At 41.5% G+C, this 17,468-nt stretch overlaps 1 protein-coding gene across 2 annotated transcripts; it reads right to left on the reverse strand.

Annotated features, from left to right (window-relative positions):
- Window positions 1–38: 38 nt before the first annotated feature.
- Window positions 39–16,423, reverse strand: lemd1 (LEM domain containing 1). Of its 2 annotated transcripts, XR_010464400.1 has the most exons (8): window positions 16,351–16,423; window positions 15,751–16,120; window positions 9,859–9,961; window positions 9,642–9,764; window positions 4,370–4,434; window positions 4,019–4,093; window positions 2,040–2,354; window positions 1,301–1,869 (listed from the first exon to the last, which is right to left on the reverse strand). XR_010464400.1 is itself a non-coding variant. In XM_029664839.2 (7 exons), the coding sequence occupies exons 2-7, from the start codon at window positions 15,961–15,963 to the stop codon at window positions 638–640; spliced, it is 849 nt and encodes a 282-aa protein (XP_029520699.1). In that variant the 5' UTR covers window positions 15,964–16,120; window positions 16,351–16,418; the 3' UTR covers window positions 39–637. The 2 variants fall into 2 exon arrangements, 1 of the variants encoding a protein (XP_029520699.1); XM_029664839.2 differs by lacking the exons at window positions 1,301–1,869; window positions 2,040–2,354; window positions 4,019–4,093 and adding exons at window positions 39–917; window positions 1,230–1,294 and having other exon boundaries at window positions 16,351–16,418.
- Between the last annotated feature and the right edge of the window lie 1,045 nt (window positions 16,424–17,468).

Raw genomic sequence — 17,468 nt, forward strand, 5'->3', positions numbered from 1 at the left:
GATAATCATTTACCTTATTCACCTTCATGCACTTCCAATCAAATTGCCATGTAGCACTTGTTTTATTAGACAGAACATGTCAAATGCTCTTTATTCAAATTAACTCAGACAACTACACAATAAGCAACTCTTGAAAAATCAACAAAAAACAACTTGCATGTTTCATATTACACTGAAGTCCCTGACATTTTGTCTTGACCACATCTTTGGTGAACTCCACATAACACTTTATTTGTTTTTGATAACAAGGCCACAAACAAAACCAACAGTGTAACTTATACTGTAACTCAATGAATTTGTCATTGAGACATATTTAATAGAAGTACAAAAACTCAAGTTACAAATTTCATACATGTTTTTATTATTTTAAAAAATGTAGGCCTAGTCATTTGTTTTCTGCACTTGCACTGATCCTGTATGCATTTGAACAGCACAGTAGGTTTCACCGTAACATTTTCAAACCAACAGGATTGTCCAAAGGAGAATGACACCAGAGCCATATATAGAGATTTTTTTTTAAAGGCTTTGAATGATGGTAACAAAATGATGTTCCGCACAACAACTGTAAACCAATGTGTGGAGTATTGAGGAGGAGCAGGGGAATTATGCCTCCCTAGAGAACGAGCAGAGGAATATCCTAGGGTTCAGCCTGGAGGGACAGCCCCTCAGTCTCCGTCTCCATGCTGAGGTTGTCCAGCAAAGTCACAAAGGGATTGGCCAAGCTATCCTCCATGGCAGCATAGATGAGGTAGAGGAGACAGGCCAGGATGAAGAAGACCAGGATCTGGACCCACAGAGGAACCAGGCGATGCTCCACTGCCCATCGCTGTAGGGTCATGGGACTAGCAGGGAGGTCTGGGTATTTAAACTGGACCGGTCGCCCCGCTGCACCCTTGATAGGCCTCCGACGGGTGGCACTGGAATAAAGGGGGGAATTAGCAACATCGTAGTACCCAAATACTTATATTCCATGTACCTATAGTAGACTTAGGTAAACCAGAATTCTCCAACTCTGGTCCTAAAGAGTTGCTGGGGCTGATGCGTTCTGTTTTAGTACTGTATATGAAGGAACCAATAGATTGCAGAATAACCCAGACAGGGTACCTTTCAATTAAAATACCGGTAGCAACTGACTGCTTAACCAGGTTTGGACAAAGGCTGATGTGACTGCAGGCTTCTTTAATTTCTAGTCTACTGTGTAGTGTATTTTTATGAGAGACTGGACTTACGCAATGCCAGTTGGTGTGGGTTCTGTCTCTGGGAACATCTCCATCAGAACATCTGTGACTGGCTCCTAAAGACCGGACAAACAGAAGCACATATCAGAGACTGACACACACCAAAATAGATGAGAGGAAAGAGAAGTGTCCACACCAGTGTCCGCCCTCACCACCTTAAAACAGGTCAGGTGGAATGCCAAAAATAGATCATTAAAAGTTGGGGGAAACAGGAAAGTCAGATAAAGACACTTGTGATTATTGTGCTAGCTAGACCATAAGATTAAAGTCCTCAAGTGAAAGTACAGTCAACTAATCTATCAACCTTTTCTCAGTAAAACATTAATTTAGGTATGAATGAGCACTAATTAAACCACTGGCTTGGCTATATACATGAAGACCCACCCAATTAAACTCACATACTGACAGTCAATTTATAAACAGAGTAATAGAATGAGCCCTGCAGATCTGCATGTAGACCTGAAAGCACAAGTATATGAACTGTTGAAAGAGCGTAAAAAAATAATCTAAAAGACTTGGGTAAACAAGCTAATGTATGTGCCTTGATTTGCCGTTTGAAAATGGATGTCTTAGGGGTGATGAATAGGGATCTGTTAGTCATCGTATACTTGTCCACCTTCGCCGCTTCCTGCTAAAATAGGTGAGAAACCACACAAATTAAATGTTACATCCTCGTTTCCCTCTCAGCCCAGTACACCCACACAATGTTTACCACCGCCCAGTGAATCACAGAAACCTGATGACCACCAACACCAGCCTGTCACTGATAAGATTATTGAACTGTTTGTGAATACTACTGACCCAGTAGGGCCTGGGGCAAGGTCCTTGATTACTACTCCTGTTGTTCCCTCGCTTGATTTCTGGTCCACTACTGGAGAGAGGGATCCGACTCTCAAACTATAGTTCCACAGGTAAAGGTAAATACAGCATATCACTCCAGTGGAGATTGATAGAATTGCATATTTTACATAGTAAATATGATCATTAAGACTAGATACCAAAATCAGTTCAAAACAAACTTCCCTCCTCCACCATTTGAGTAATGCTGAAGCTCTTAGAGGACAAAGAGGAGTCAACATCACAACCACCTCTCAGAGACACAGACTGGGGCGACACCTGCAGGGGTTAGGACAGAACTTAAAAATAAATATACACCAACAGCTTGCTTGATCCCTTAGAATATACTCACCATAAGTGAAAAAAAGCCCACCAAAATCCTTGCACCATCTTTGGAGTGAGAAAAGGGTGCCCAGACTCATGCACATTTTATACTGAACAAAAATATAAAACGCAAAATGTAAAGTGTTGGTTTTATGTTTCATGAGCTAAAATTAAATATCCCAGAAATGTTCCATATGCACAAAAATATTATTTCTCTCAAATTTTGTGCACAAATTTGTTTACTTCCCTGTTAGTGAGCATTTCTCCTTTGCCAAGATAATCCATCCACCTGACTGGTATGGTATATCAAGAAGCTGATTAAACGGCATGATCATTACACAGGTGTACCTTGTGCTGGGGGCAATAAATGGCCACTCTTAAATGTGAAGTTGTCACACAACACAATGCCACAGATGTCTCAAGTTGAAGGACGTGCAATTGGCATGCTGACTGCAGGAATGTCCACCAAAGCTATTGCCAGAGAATTGAATGTTAATTTCTCTACCATAAGCCGCCTCTGTCGTTTTAGAGAATTTGGCAGTATGTCCAACCAGCTTCACAACCGCAGACCACGTGTAACCACACCAGCCCAGGACCTCCACTTCCGGCTTCTTCACCTGCGGGATCATCTGAGACCAGCCACCTGGACAGCTGATGAAACTGAGGAGTATTTATGTCTGTAATAAAGCCCTTTTGTGGGAAAAACTCATTCTGATTGGCTGGCTCCCAAGTGGGTGGGCCTATGCCCTCCCAGGCCCCTCCATGGCTGTGCCCCTGCCCAGGACTACTCTGTTTATTATCTATGCATAGTCACTTTAACTCTACCTACATGTACATAATACCTCGACTAACCGGTGCCCCTGCACATTGACTCTGTACCAGTACCCCGTATATAGCCTCGCTATTGTTATTTTACTGCTGACGTTTAATTATATTGTTACTTCTTTTTTTCATTTTTTTAACTTAAGATTTAAGAAAAATAAGTGTTAAAAGCATTGTTGGTTAAGGGCTTAAGGCTTGTAAGTAAGTATTTCACCTGTTGTACATGTGACAAAGAAAATTGTATTTAATTTTAATGAATTTATTTCAATTGACTGATTTCCTTATATGAACTGTAACGCAGTAAAATCGTTGAAATTGTTGCATGTTGCGTTTATATTTTTATTCAGTATATATTAAATGAATTGCTAGCAGAAGGGGAGAGATCCCATGCCCATTGAAGAGGAATGTCTGTAAAAAGTAAGTCATTATGAAAGTGTTACAGTGGGAGGAAGTTCGGTGAGTGTAGTGGTATATCCCGAAATCTGTGGGCAGTCCTAGTACAGAGGATGTTCTGCTCAGCACATGCCCAGGGGTAACAGGTGAGGGGGGAAGCTGCTGCCCCCACTCTGCTGTGGCAGACAACTCAGCCACATTCCCATGATGCCCTGCATTCCTCCCGGGATCGATTTCAAAGAGGCCCGGATCTCTTCGAACCAGCTGCCAGGGTGGCACCATTATCATCCCATACACAAAAGCATTACCCTCATGAAATAATTCCATCACCCATTTTAAAACATTGATTTTGTGAATAAATTATACATAATGGTGCTGGTGGTATAATGAATAGGCAGATTTACCATTCTGGACGAAGGCATAAAACACTGATGATAGCGATATTCCGTGTTTTTATTATTCCATGAGTGCGGTACCATCTATTAAAAGTAAGGAATAACTTAGCTGAGAACCACTCCTAAAATATAACTTATCTTTACATTGAGAGTTTTCATTATTAGATCCATGTCCAGAGATACCAATTACTGCCACCAGATGGCACTGCAGGCAATGTTCTCTCCTTTCATATCTTGAGGAACATGATATACTGTAACTGCAAAGGACATTTACTATTCTTAAAGGAATGAGAGGCTTAACATAGGTACTGATCTTTGCTTTGAGCACAGTTCTGAAAACCAGAGTATGAATGCACTCACCCGCATGTCAACGTGCAGGTTTTCCTCCATTAATGAAACCGTCTCTGGGCTTCCTTGTTGTGAAACTGCAAAATCAGAGGCAGAAACCCATTAGATTAGATTGATTGCTGGTATATCAGCACAGTATGATGGCAATTAATTTAAATATATAAACATATACAGTACCAGTCGAAGTTGACACATTTACTCATTCAAGGGTTTTTTATTTATTTTACTATATTATAGACTAATAGTGAAGACATGAAAGAAACTATGAACTAACACATGGAATCATGTAGGAACCAAAAAAAGTGTTAAACAAATCAAAATATATTTTATATTCTTCAAGGTAGACACCCTCTGCCTTGACAATTTTGCACTCTTGGCGTTCTCTCAACCAACTTCATGAGGTACTAACCTGGAATGCATTTCAATTAACAGGTGTGTCATGTTAAAAGTTCAAATGTGGGATTTATTTTCCTTCTTAATGCGCTTGAGCCAATCAGTTGTGACAAGGTAGGGGTGGTATAAAGAATTTGGTAAAAGACCAAGTCCATATTGTGGCAAGAACAGCTCAAATAAGCAAAGAGAAACAACAGTCCATCATTACTTTAAGACATGAAGGTCAGTCAATCCTGAAAATGTTAAGTAAGAAAATAGGGTAGGTCATAGTTCACATGGGTAAATTACTGATTGACCTACAATACCAGACAAATGTTTGGACACATACTCATTCCAGGGTTTTTATTTATTTAGACTATTTTCTACATTGTAGAATAACAGTGAAGACATCAAAACTGTGGAAGAGAAATTACAGTCCATCATTAACTTAAGACATGTAGGTTAGTCATTCCGGATAATTTCAAGTACTTTGAAAGTTTCTTCAAGTGCAGTCGCAAAACCCATCAAGTGCTATGATGAAACTGGCTCTCATGAGGGCCGCCACATGAATGGAAGACCCAGAGTTACCTCTGCTGCAGAGGATAATTTCATTAGAGTTACCAGCCTCAGAAATTGCAGCCCAAATAAATGCTTCATAGATTAAGTAACAGACACATGTCAACGTCTCCTCTGAACAGTTGATTGCGTGAATCAGGCCTTCATGGTCGAATTGCAGCAAAGAAACCACTACTAAAGGACACCAATAAGAAAATACTTACTTGGGCTAAGAAACACAAGCAAAGAACATTAGACCGGTGGAAATCTGTCTTTTGGTTTGATGAGTTCAAATTCGAGATTTTTGGTTCCATTCGCATGTCTTTGTGAGACGCAGAGTAGGTGAACGGATGATCTCCGCATGTGTGGTTCCCACCGTGAAGCATGAGGAGGTGTGATGTGTGGGGGGTGCTTTGCTGGTGACACTGTCAGTGATTTATTTAGATTTCAAGGCACACTTAACCAGCATGGCATCCCATCTGGTTTGCGCTTAGTGGGACTATCATTTGTTTTTCAACAGGACAATGACCCAACAAACTTCCAGGCTGTGTAAGGGTTATTTGACCAAGAAGGACAGGGAAGGAGTGCCGCATCAGATCACCCGACCTCAACCTAATTGAGATGGTTTGGAATGAGTTGAAGGAAACGCAGCCAGCAAGTGCTCAGCATATGTGGGATCTCCTTCAAGACAGTTGGAAAAGCTGGTTGAGAGAATGCCAAGAATGTGCAAAGCTGTCATATAACACTTTTTTGGTTACTACATGATTCCAAATGTGTTATTTCATAGTTTTGATGTCTTCAATATTATTCATCAATGTAGAAAATTGAAAAAAGAAAGAAAAATCTTTGAATGAGTAGGTGTGTCCAAAGTAAAATATATATATACACTGCTCAAAAAAATAAAGGGAACACTAAAATAACATCCTAGATCTGAATGAATGAAATATTCTTATTAAATACTTTTTTCGTTACATAGTTGAATGTGCTGACAAAATCACACAAAAATGATCAATGGAAATCAAATTTATCAACCCATGGAGGTTTGGATTTGGAGTCGCACTCAAAATTAAAGTGGAAAACCACACTACAGGCTGATCCAACTTTGATGTAATGTCCTTAAAACAACTCAAAATGAGGCTCCGTAGTGTGTGTGGTGTCCACGTGCCTGTATGACCTCCCTACAACGCCTGGGCATGCTCCTGATGAGGTGGCGGATGGTCTCCTGAGGGATCTCCTCCCAGACCTGGACTAAAGCATCTGCCAACTCCTGGACTGTCTGTGGTGTAACAAGGCGTTGGTGGATGGAGCGAGACATGATGTCCCAGATGTGCTCAATTGGATTCAGGTCTGGGGAATGGGCGGGCCAGTCCATAGCATCAAGGCCCTCCTCTTGCAGGAACTGCTGACACACTCCAGCCACATGAGGTCTAGCATTGTCTTGCATTAGGAGGAACCCAGGGCTAACCGCACCAGCATATGGTCTCACAAGGAGTCTGAGGATCTCATCTCGGTACCTAATGGCAGTCAGGCTACCTCTGGCGAGCACATGGAGGGCTGTGCGGCCCCCCACAGAAATGCCACCCCACACCATGACTGACCTACCGCCAAACCGGTCATGCTGGAGGATGTTGCAGGTAGCAGAACGTTCTCCACGGTGTCTCCAGACTGTCACGGTCCTGCTGCTGAGTTGTTGCCCTCCTATGGCCTCCTCCACGTCTCCTGATGTACTGACCTGTCTCCTGGTAGCGCCTCCATGCTCTGGACACTACGCTGACAGACACAGCAAACCTTCTTGCCACAGCTCGCATTGATGTGCCATCCTGGACGAGCTGCACTACCTGAGCCACTTGTGTGGGTTGTAGACTCCATCTCATGCTACCACTAGAGTGAAAGCACCACCAGCATTCAAAAGTGACCAAAACATCAGTCAGGAAGCATAGGAACTGAGAAGTGGTCTGTGGTCACCACCTGCAGAACCACTCCTTTATTGGGGGTGTTTTGCTAATTGCCTATAATTTCCACTAGTTGTCTATTCCATTTGCACAACAGCATGTGAAATTTATTGTCAATCAGTGTTGCTTCCTAAGTGGACAGTTTGATTTCACAGAAGTGTGATTGACTTAGATTTACATTGTGTTGTTAAAGTGTTCCCTTTATTTTTTTGAGCAGTGTATAGGTATATATATATATATATATATATATATATATATATATATATATATTTTCCAAGAACTACAGGAAACGTATGATCTCTGTAATTGCAAACAAAGGTTTCTGTACCAAATATTAAGTTCTGCTTTTGTAATATATCAAATACTTATGTCATGCAATAAAATGCCAATTAATTACTTTAAAATCATACAATGTGATTTTCAGGATTTTTGTTTTAGATTCCGTCTCTCACAGTTGAAGTGTACCTATGATAAAAATTACAGACCTCTACAAGTTGGAAAACCTGCAAAATCGGCAGTGTATCAAACACTTGTTCTCCCCACTGTGTGTGTGTGTGTGTAATATATACAGACACACACACACTAGAGGTCGACCGATTATGATTTTTCAACGCCGATTCCGATTATTGGAGGACCAAAAAAAAGCTGATACCGATTAATCGGCCAATTTTTCTTTTATTTGTAATAATTACAATTACAGTAATAGTGAATGAACACTTATTTTACCTTAGTATAATACATCAATAAAATCAATTTAGCCTCAAATAAATAATGAAACATGTTAAATTTGGTTTAAATAATGCAAAAACAAAGTGTTGGAGAAGAAAGTAAAAGTGCAATATGTGCCATGTAAGAAAGCTAACGTTTAAGTTCCTTGCTCAGAACATGAGAACATATGAAAGCTGGTGGTTCCTTTTAATATGAGTCTTCAATATTCCCAGGTAAGAAGTTTTAGGTTGTAGTTATTATAGGAATATTTCTCTCTATACGATTTGTATTTCATATACCTTTTACTGTTGGATGTTCTTATAGGCACTTTAGTATTGCCAGTGTAACAGTATAGCTTCCATCCCTCTCCTCGCCGCTACCTGGGCTCGAACCAGGAACACATCGACAACAGCCACCCTCGAAGCAGCGTTACCCATGCAGAGCAAGGGGAACAACTACTCCAAGTCTCAGAGCGAGTGACGTTTGAAACGCTATTAGCGCTCACCCCACTAACTAGCTAGCCATTTCACATCGGTTACACCAGCCTAATCTCGGGAGTTGATAGGCTTGAAGTCATAAACAGCGCAATGCTTAAAGCACAGGGAAGAGCTGCTGGCAAAACGCACAAAAGTGCTGTTTGAATGAATTCTTACGAGCCTGCTGGTGCCTACCATCGCTCAGTCAGACTGCTCTATCAAATCATAGACTTAATTATAACATAATAACACAGAAATACGAGCCTTAGGTCATTAATATGGTCGAATCCGGAAACTATCATTTCAAAAACAAAACGTTTATTCTTTCAGTGAAATACTATTTTATCTAACAATTGGCATCCCTAAGTCGAAATATTGCTGTTACATTGCACAACCTTCAATGTTATGTCATAATTATGTAAAATTCTGGCAAATTAGTTCGCAATGAGCCAGGCGGCCCAAACTGTTGCATATACCCTGACTCTGCGTGCAATGAACGCAAGAAAAGTGACACAATTTCACCTGGTTAATATTGCCTGCTAACCTTTCTTTTAGCTAAATATGCAGGTTTAAAAATATATACTTCTGTGTATTGATTTAAAGAAAGGCATTGATGTTTATGGTTAGGTGCACGTTGGAGCAACGACAGTCCTTTTTCGCGAATGCGCACCGCATTGATTATATGCAATGCAGGACACGCTAGATAAACTAGTAATATCATCAACCATATGTAGTTAACTAGTGATTATGATTGATTGATTGTTTTTTATAAGATAAGTTTAATGCTAGCTAGCAACTTACCTTGGCTTCTTACTGCATTCGCGTAACAGGCAGGCTCCTCGTGAGGCAGGTGGTTAGAGTGTTAGACTAGTTAACCGTAAGGTTGCAAGATTGAATCCCTGAGCTGACAAGGTAAAAATCTGTCATTCTGCCCCTGAACAAGGCAGTTAACCCACCGTTCCTAGGCCGTCATTGAAAATAAGATTGTGTTAACTGACTTGCCTTGTTAAATAAAGTTGTAAAAAATATATATTTTTTTCTTTAAATTGGCAAAATTGGCATCCAAAAATACTGATTTCCGATTGTTATGAAAACTTGAAATCGGCCCTAATTAATCGGACATTCCGATTAATCAGTCAACCTCTTATAACATATACACACACACACATTTCACCCTGATCCCAAAGTTGACATTAGAAAGTTACATCTTAATAATCATACCTGACTCTTCGTCCCCTTCACTGTCTGAGTACTGGTCTGCATCCCCTGTGCCACCGTTCTGCCTGGGCTGGGCAGGTTTTAGTAGCCTCTGCAACTTCCTCTCATATATAGACCTAGTGGTGGCTATCACACACAAAAACATAAGATGAGAATACATTGTATAATAATATAGGTAAATAGACCGTCTGTAAACACTATAGTCTGGGAATAATCTCACCTACAATGGGTCCAGCTTCCACTCCATATTTGAGTAGTGTGGTCTTAAGCTCATCATCTGTCAGTACACTGGGGTCTAACATCTCTGGATCTTTCTCCTCTTCCTATGGGGACAGGAAACTACCATGTATGATGAAAAGACATTACACAACTTTTACCATAACTGAGAACTGTCTCTTAAACTAGACAGGGTAAAACACAGTCATGTTGATCGTACTAATAGAAACATATACACTGCTCAAAAAAATAAAGGGAACACTTAAACAACACAATGTAACTTCAAGTCAATCACACTTCTGTGAAATCAAACTGTCCACTTAGGAAGCAACACTGATTGACAATAAATGTTACATGTTGTTGTGCAAATGGAATATTTTATTTATTTAACCTTTATTTTACTAGGCAAGTCAGTTAAGAACAAAATCTTATTTTCAATGACGGCCTAGGAACAGTGGGTTAACTGCCTGTTCAGGGGCAGAACGACAGATTTGTACCTTGTCAGCTCGGGGATTCGAACTTGCAACCTTTTGGTTACTAGTCCAACATTCTAACCACTAGGCTACCCTGCCGCCCGGCAAATTATAGGCAATTAGCAAGACAACCCCAATAAAGTAGTGGTTCTGCAGGTGGTGACCACAGACCACTTCTCAGTTCCTATGCTTCCTGGCTGATGTTTTGGTCACCTTTGAATGCTGGTGGTGCTTTCACTCTAGTGGTAGCATGAGACGGAGTCTACAACCCACACAAGTGGCTCAGGTAGTGCAGCTCATCCAGGATGGCACATCAATGCGAGCTGTGGCAAGAAGGTTTGCTGTGTCTGTCAGCGTAGTGTCCAGAGCATGGAGGCGCTACCAGGAGACAGGACCGTACATCAGGAGACGTGGAGGAGGCCGTAGGAGGGCAACAACTCAGCAGCAGGACCGCTACCTCTGCCTTTGTGCAAGGAGGAGCAGGAGGGGCACTGCCAGAGCCCTGCAAAATGACCTCCAGCAGGCCACAAATGTGCATGTGTCTGCTCAAACGGTCAGAAACAGACTCCATGAGGGTGGTATGAGGACCCGACTTCCACAGGTGGGGGTTGTGCTTACAGCCCAACACCGTTCAGGACGTTTTTCATTTGCCAGAGAACACCAAGATTGGCAAATTCACCACTGGCTCCCTGTGCTCTTCACAGATGAAAGCAGGTTCACACTGAGCACGTGACAGACGTGACAGTCTGGAGACACCGTGGAGAACGTTCTGCTACCTGCAACATCCTCCAGCATGACCGGTTTGGCGGTGGGTCAGTCATGGTGTGGGGTGGCATTTCTTTGGGGGGCTGCACAGCCCTCCATGTGCTCTCCAGAGGCAGCCTGACTGCCATTAGGTACCGAGATGAGATCCTCAGACCCCTTGTGAGACCATATGCTGGTGCGGTTGGCCCTGGGTTCCTCCTAATACAAGACAATGCTAGACCTCATGTGGCTGGAGTGTGTCAGCAGTTCCTGCAAGAGCAAGGCATTGATGCTATGGACTGGCCCGCCCGTTCCCCAGACCTGAATCCAATTGAGCACATCTGGGACATCATGCCTCGCTCCATCCACCAACGCCACGTTGCACCACAGACAGTCTAGGAGTTGGCGGATGCTTTAGTCCAGGTCTGGGAGGAGATCCCTCAGGAGACCATCCGCCACCTCATCAGGAGCATTCCCAGGCGTTGTAGGGAGGTCATACAGGCACGTGGAGGCCACACACACTACTGAGCCTCATTTTGACTTGTTTTAAGGACATTACATCAAAGTTGGATCAGCCTGTAGTGTGGTTTTCCACTTTAATTTTGAGTGTGACTCCAAATCCAGACCTCCATGGGTTGATAATTTTGATTTCCATTGATCATTTTTGTGTGATTTTGTTGTCAGCACATTCAACTATGTAAAGAAAAAAGTATTTAATAAGAATATTACATTCATTCAGATCTAGGATGTGTTATTTTAGTGTTCCCTTTATTTTTTGAGCAGTGCATGTATCATGTCTACTATAATGATAATTGAATGCTGAATCAAACATCATGATAAACTAGCTGTTACAGCAGAACATCAATATAACGGCAAGTTGTACAAAGTGGTTTAACAGCGGTTCAAATTCCACCCCCATTATAGCTTCCATCGAAGATAACCCTGTTTTGTCTACAATTCAACTTATCCATAATGCTTGGTTCTAGCCTTTATTGAAAAATACTTCAGTGTTCATATACATTGACAGACTAGCAGACTAGCTGACTGTGCTGTAAGTTGCAAAGATGACAATCCGGTACAGCAGCAGCAGCCTTTGAAAGCATCAAGCATGTGTTCGACCAGAGAAAGCAGCTGAGAAGACATCGGAGAACACAACCCCGGGTGTCGCTAGTTACCAGAGCCAGTCACCATTACAGCTAAACCAAATCAAATCGGATTTGTCAAATGCGCTGAAAACAACAGGTGTAGACCTTACCGTGAAATGCTTACTTACAAGCCCTTATCCAACAATGCAGTTAAGAAAATATTTACTAAATAAACAAAAGAAGTAACACAATAAAATAACAATGAGGCTATATACAGGGGGTACCAAGTCAATGTGAATGTGGTACAGGTTATATGTACATGTAGATAAGGGTAAAGTGACTATGTATAGATAGTAAACAGCAGCGTAAAAAAAGGGGGGGGGGGGGTCCGGTTATCCATTTGATTAGTTGTTCAGCAGATTTATGGCTTGGGGGTAGAAGCTGTTAAGGAGCCTTTTTCGACCTACACTTGACACTCCGGTACCACCTGCCATGCGGTAGCAGAGAGAACAGGCTATGACTTGGGTGGCTGGAGTCTGACAATTTTTGGGCCTTCCTCTGACACGCCTAGTATAGAGGTCCTGGATGGCAGGAAGCTTGGCCGTACTAGGCTGTATGATAGTGATGCCCATCCCCAAATGATGCTTTTGGGAATGGGCAGAAAAAGTTAACATCAATCCCCGGAGGCAAAAGAATAAGATAAATGCTGCGAAAGGAGAGTTGAAAATAAAGACAAGGGAGGGCCAGACGAGTAATGTTAGAAACAGATTTGGTGAAGTGGTAAAAGAGAATGATAGTAGTGTCGACTATGTTATGTGACCCGATTCAGGAAACTAGGTGTAGGTCACAAGTCACAAATTCACAGGAGAGCTGTTTGAATGTAAAAAAAAAAAAAAAATTATGTGATGATTGTGAGGTGCTTTACAAATTTGACAGTCACAAGACAGGACTTCAAATAGGCCAATGGCATGTCAGGGGAACTGTAACCTACTGTTTAGATGGGTTAAATGAAAACTGACATCTGGACGACTAACCAGAATAACCTACTGTTAATAATAGTAGTCCAGTGTGAATCGACATCCCTGTGTTTTCAGAGAAAATGTCTGAGTTTTACAGGTGTTGCTCACGGTTTGAGCAAGAAAACAAGACCTGAGTGGATAAATTGTGCTACGCATAGCCTATATATGAATGGCCTACACGTAACAACTTTCACAGTGAATGCTTTTGTTTATATGTTTTGTGCGAATGAATTGAACATGGCCAAATGCATCATTAAAAAAATATTGCGCCTGTTTAATGCAACCCTTGCTGTTAATAGATCGCAAAGCAGCATACAACTGAGCTAGACGTTTGGAACAAGTTCACTTTCTCATCTATAGCCTAAAAACACATATCAAGTGCAAGTTAACTGTTAAACACATCTGAAGGCTGGGGGGCATTTTGGACGTCTTCTACTGCGGATCGGTAAAATATCCTAATGATTATGATCACACTTCCTCAATTCAAATATTATGGCGACACTATAATAATGATGGTTTGGTATGGTTTAGAAACTTGGGAACCAAGCTCGAGTTATCAGTGTATCCTGTTATCGCCTGGACTTGTTGAAATATCTTCACACCTAGAAAAACAAACCTCCAGGATTCGGTCAAAACGGTCCATTTAAAAAACAATAATTTCAGGGGGCATATCTCGTCTGAATTGTCCTCAGGAATAACGGATATTCTGGGGTAATAAATACATAACCAACGTTCTCTAGTAAAAACTAGTCCTGTGCAAATTGGGCTATAGTCTTAAGCAATAAGGCACGAGGGGTGTGGTATATGGCCAATATAACACAGCTAAGGGCTATTCTTAGGCACAACGAGTGCCTGGACACAGCCCTTAGCCGTGATATATTGGCCATATACCACGAACCCCCGAGGTGCCTTATTGCTACTGGTTACCAACGTAATTAGAGCAGTAAAAATAATGTGTTTTGTCATACCTGTGGTATACGGTCTGATATACCACGGCTGTCAGCCAATCAGCATTCAGGACTGGTAGCACACAGTTTATAATTCATAATAACTCCTGCAAAATTAAGCATTTCTTGCAGTAAAATAATACACCAAATGTCGGCAAAATTGGGATTTGGGAACAGGAGTGGAGAAATATGATTGAGAGAATGCAATGCTCAGTTAGATACGATCTGTAGAGGTGCTGTCTTCATCATAAAAGCATAATAAAAGTTGATAGTATTTCAACCACATAAAATATGCATTGCTTTATTGTATTTTCATCCCAGTCCATAAACGTCTTTACTCCGCAAAAGATGACAGAGAAGACTTTACTGATGTTAACTACTATAGATTGAAGAATTCATTCTATCGATCTATTACATTGTTCTTTTGTGCAATGGTATATTTAGTCGTCAAGGGCAACATATAATGACAAAAGAAAAGCTACAAGTATCTCATTATAGACAAGTTGACTAACAAATAGCCAACCAACATGTTGTAAATTATAAGCAGAAACATATCTAAATCAGGCAACACAAAATCCTGCACCCTCTGTCCAAAAAATAATTCTGCCATCTTTGACTGTAGCCTATAGCGCATTTTCTATATTTGCGGGTTAGGGTTGGGTGTGGGCCTCAGATTTTCACTTTATCGCATATAGTCGTGCGGTTGCGGATGGGTTATTAGAAATTGCTGCCGGTGAACAAACAGCTGACCCGAGCACCACTACAGTAAGCACTACCCCCAGTAGCGCCTTACAGTCGGATGCCGAGCTGTTGCCATACCAGGCGGTGATGCAACCAGTCAGGATGCTCTCGATGGTGCCTATTTCTACAATGTATCTTCTTAAAATCTGACTTGAAATCTAACCTTTAACACACTGCTAAGCTTAAATTAAGACCAAAAACCTAATTCTTGTTGAAAGCTCTAGTTAAGTGTGAAACCACACTGAATGATGGCATCATGGCATTGTTGACCCAGTTCTGGAAGACCCACCCTTCATGGGCCCCTCCCTGCCCCCCTCTGCAGACCAGCCAGGCCGAGTATATAGCTGACCTTGCAGAGTTCAGGCTATTAGTTGATATGGGGTTACAACAGCTGCATGCAACCTTGTGTCCTCCCTTTACTATTAGGCAGTCACCCTGGGACAGTATCAAGAACATGTTTAACTTAGTTTACCAGAAGATCTGACCCCATAGACATAGTAAACACTGTATGCTAAATGTTAGTATAGAATAAAGTACAGTAAAGTATAGCATTCGTTTATAGTTGACTACCTCTGCTAAGCTAAAACCATTTGAACGTTCCCTAGTGAGCAAATGACTGAATAAGGGAGGAACACATAATATTATACAACGGGTGGGTCTAATCCTGGATGCTGATAAAACCGCATAAATGACTTATGATCAGAGTTTATATGAGATCGATTCCTATTCCCAAATAGATTAGGAGGACTGGGTATAGAAAGCTCAAATGATCTAGATCAGAACACATATGTTGGCTTGAACCAGTATACGTTATAAAGCGTTTCACTCGAGCTACTTGATACAAAATAATTAACTAGCCATCCGATTGACATGATAGCTCTACTTACAAAGTCCTGACTGTCCTGTACTTCCACAACATCGTCATCTTCCTCATCACTAGAGAAATCTGCAGCACTTTTCTGAACGATATGTTTCAAATATAGTTCCACATAAACTTGCTTCTTGCTCTCCACCGCAGGCAGGGTGACGTTGTGGGCTATTAACTCCGACTTCAGTCTCGGCTTGGAGAACTGAGCGGGGTCTTCTACAAACACGGGCATGTCACGCGTCCAGGGGCCGACCAATACACCAAAGCAAGCAATATGCCAACTTGTTTAGCAAGCTAGCTATTGAAGTAAAGAGACGGTCCAATGCCAATGAACCAGCAATCGTTGCTAGCTAGCTACCGCGTCACCCAGCGGGAGAAACAGGTGCTGCCTGAAAGAGGGCAGAGGGCACGAGTTACTTGATTTGCCAGCCAACACAGTCAAGCAAGCAGCTGCAACTGTAGGAGCTACAGTAAGTTAAGCTAACTAAGCTAATTGAGTCAGACTAGTCATGATTCCTTAGCTACGTCAGTGGCATTTCACTTTAATAGTATTAACTGACATTAGTTGTTGATACCGTTTTTATGCATTATTTAGCGCTTGTACCCTTAAAATAGTTACCTTTGTTTGGCTGGTACTGCAGTGAAGGCACGGTTGTCGGCTGTTTCTCTGATTTGGCGCCGAATGACTTGTGTTACTTCTTGATTAAATGCTTTTTCAAATCACACTTGCTTGCGTTTACAAATGTCACTTTGACGAAATACTTTTCTACATTTACATGTGAGGCTGGCTGGGGCATCATTTGGGGAAGCTACAGGTACATTTTTCTACTTTACCAGGTTTGTCATATATATATATATTTTTTTATATTAGTTAAAGTCGGAAGTTCACCTACACCTTAGCCAAATACATTTAAAGTAATTTTTCACAATTCACGACATTTAAGACTAGTAATAAATTCCCTGTCTTAGGTAAATTAGGATCACCACTTTATTTTAAGAATGTGAAATGTCAGAAGAAAAGTTGAGAGAATGAATTATTTCAGTTTTTATTTCAGTCATCACATTCCCAGTGGGTCAGACGTTTACATGCATTGCCTTTAAATTGTTTCACTTGGGTCAAACGTTTCGGGTAGCCTTCCACAAGCTTCCCACAATAAGTTGGGTGAATTTTGGCCCATTCCTCCTGACATAGCTGGTGTAACTGAGTCTGATTTTTAGGCCTCCTTGCTCACACACGCTTTTTCAGTTCTGCGCACACATTTTCTATAGGATTGAGGTCAGGGCTTTGTGATGGCCACTCCAATAAGCTTGACTTTGTTGTCCTTAAGCCATTTTGCCACAACTTTGGAAGTATGCTTGGGGTCATTGTCCATTTGGAAGACCCAGTTGCGACCAAGCTTTAACTTCCTGACTGATGTCTTGAGATGTTGCTTCAATATATCCACATAATTGTCCTTCCTCATGGTGCCATCTATTTTGGGAAGTGCATCAGTCCCTCCTGCAGCAAAGCACCCTCACAACATGATGCTGCCACTCCCGTGCTTCACGGTTGGGATGGTGTTTTTCAGCTTGCAAGCATCCCCCTTTTTCCTCCAAACATAACGATGGTCATTAAGGCCAAACAGTTCTATTTATGTTTCATCAAACCAGAGGACATTTCTCCAAAAAGTACGATCTTTGTCCCCATGTGCAGTTGCAAACCGTAGTCTGGCTTTTTTATGGCGGCCTTTCAGGTTA

Source organism: Oncorhynchus nerka, linkage group LG7 (genome assembly GCF_034236695.1).
Source record: "Oncorhynchus nerka isolate Pitt River linkage group LG7, Oner_Uvic_2.0, whole genome shotgun sequence".
NCBI classification, from domain to species: domain Eukaryota; kingdom Metazoa; phylum Chordata; class Actinopteri; order Salmoniformes; family Salmonidae; genus Oncorhynchus; species Oncorhynchus nerka.

Bases quoted from the DNA above. Each gene is read 5' to 3' on its own strand.
- lemd1 (XM_029664839.2), bottom strand. From the start codon at position 15,963: ATGCCCGTGTTTGTAGAAGACCCCGCTCAGTTCTCCAAGCCGAGACTG. The intron at 9,765-9,858 runs GTGAGATTATTC...TGTGTGTGATAG, and splicing joins GGAAGCTGGACCCATTGTAG to CCACCACTAGGTCTATATAT. The intron at 4,435-9,641 runs GTATGATTATTA...CTGATTTTGCAG, and splicing joins TGAAGGGGACGAAGAGTCAG to TTTCACAACAAGGAAGCCCA.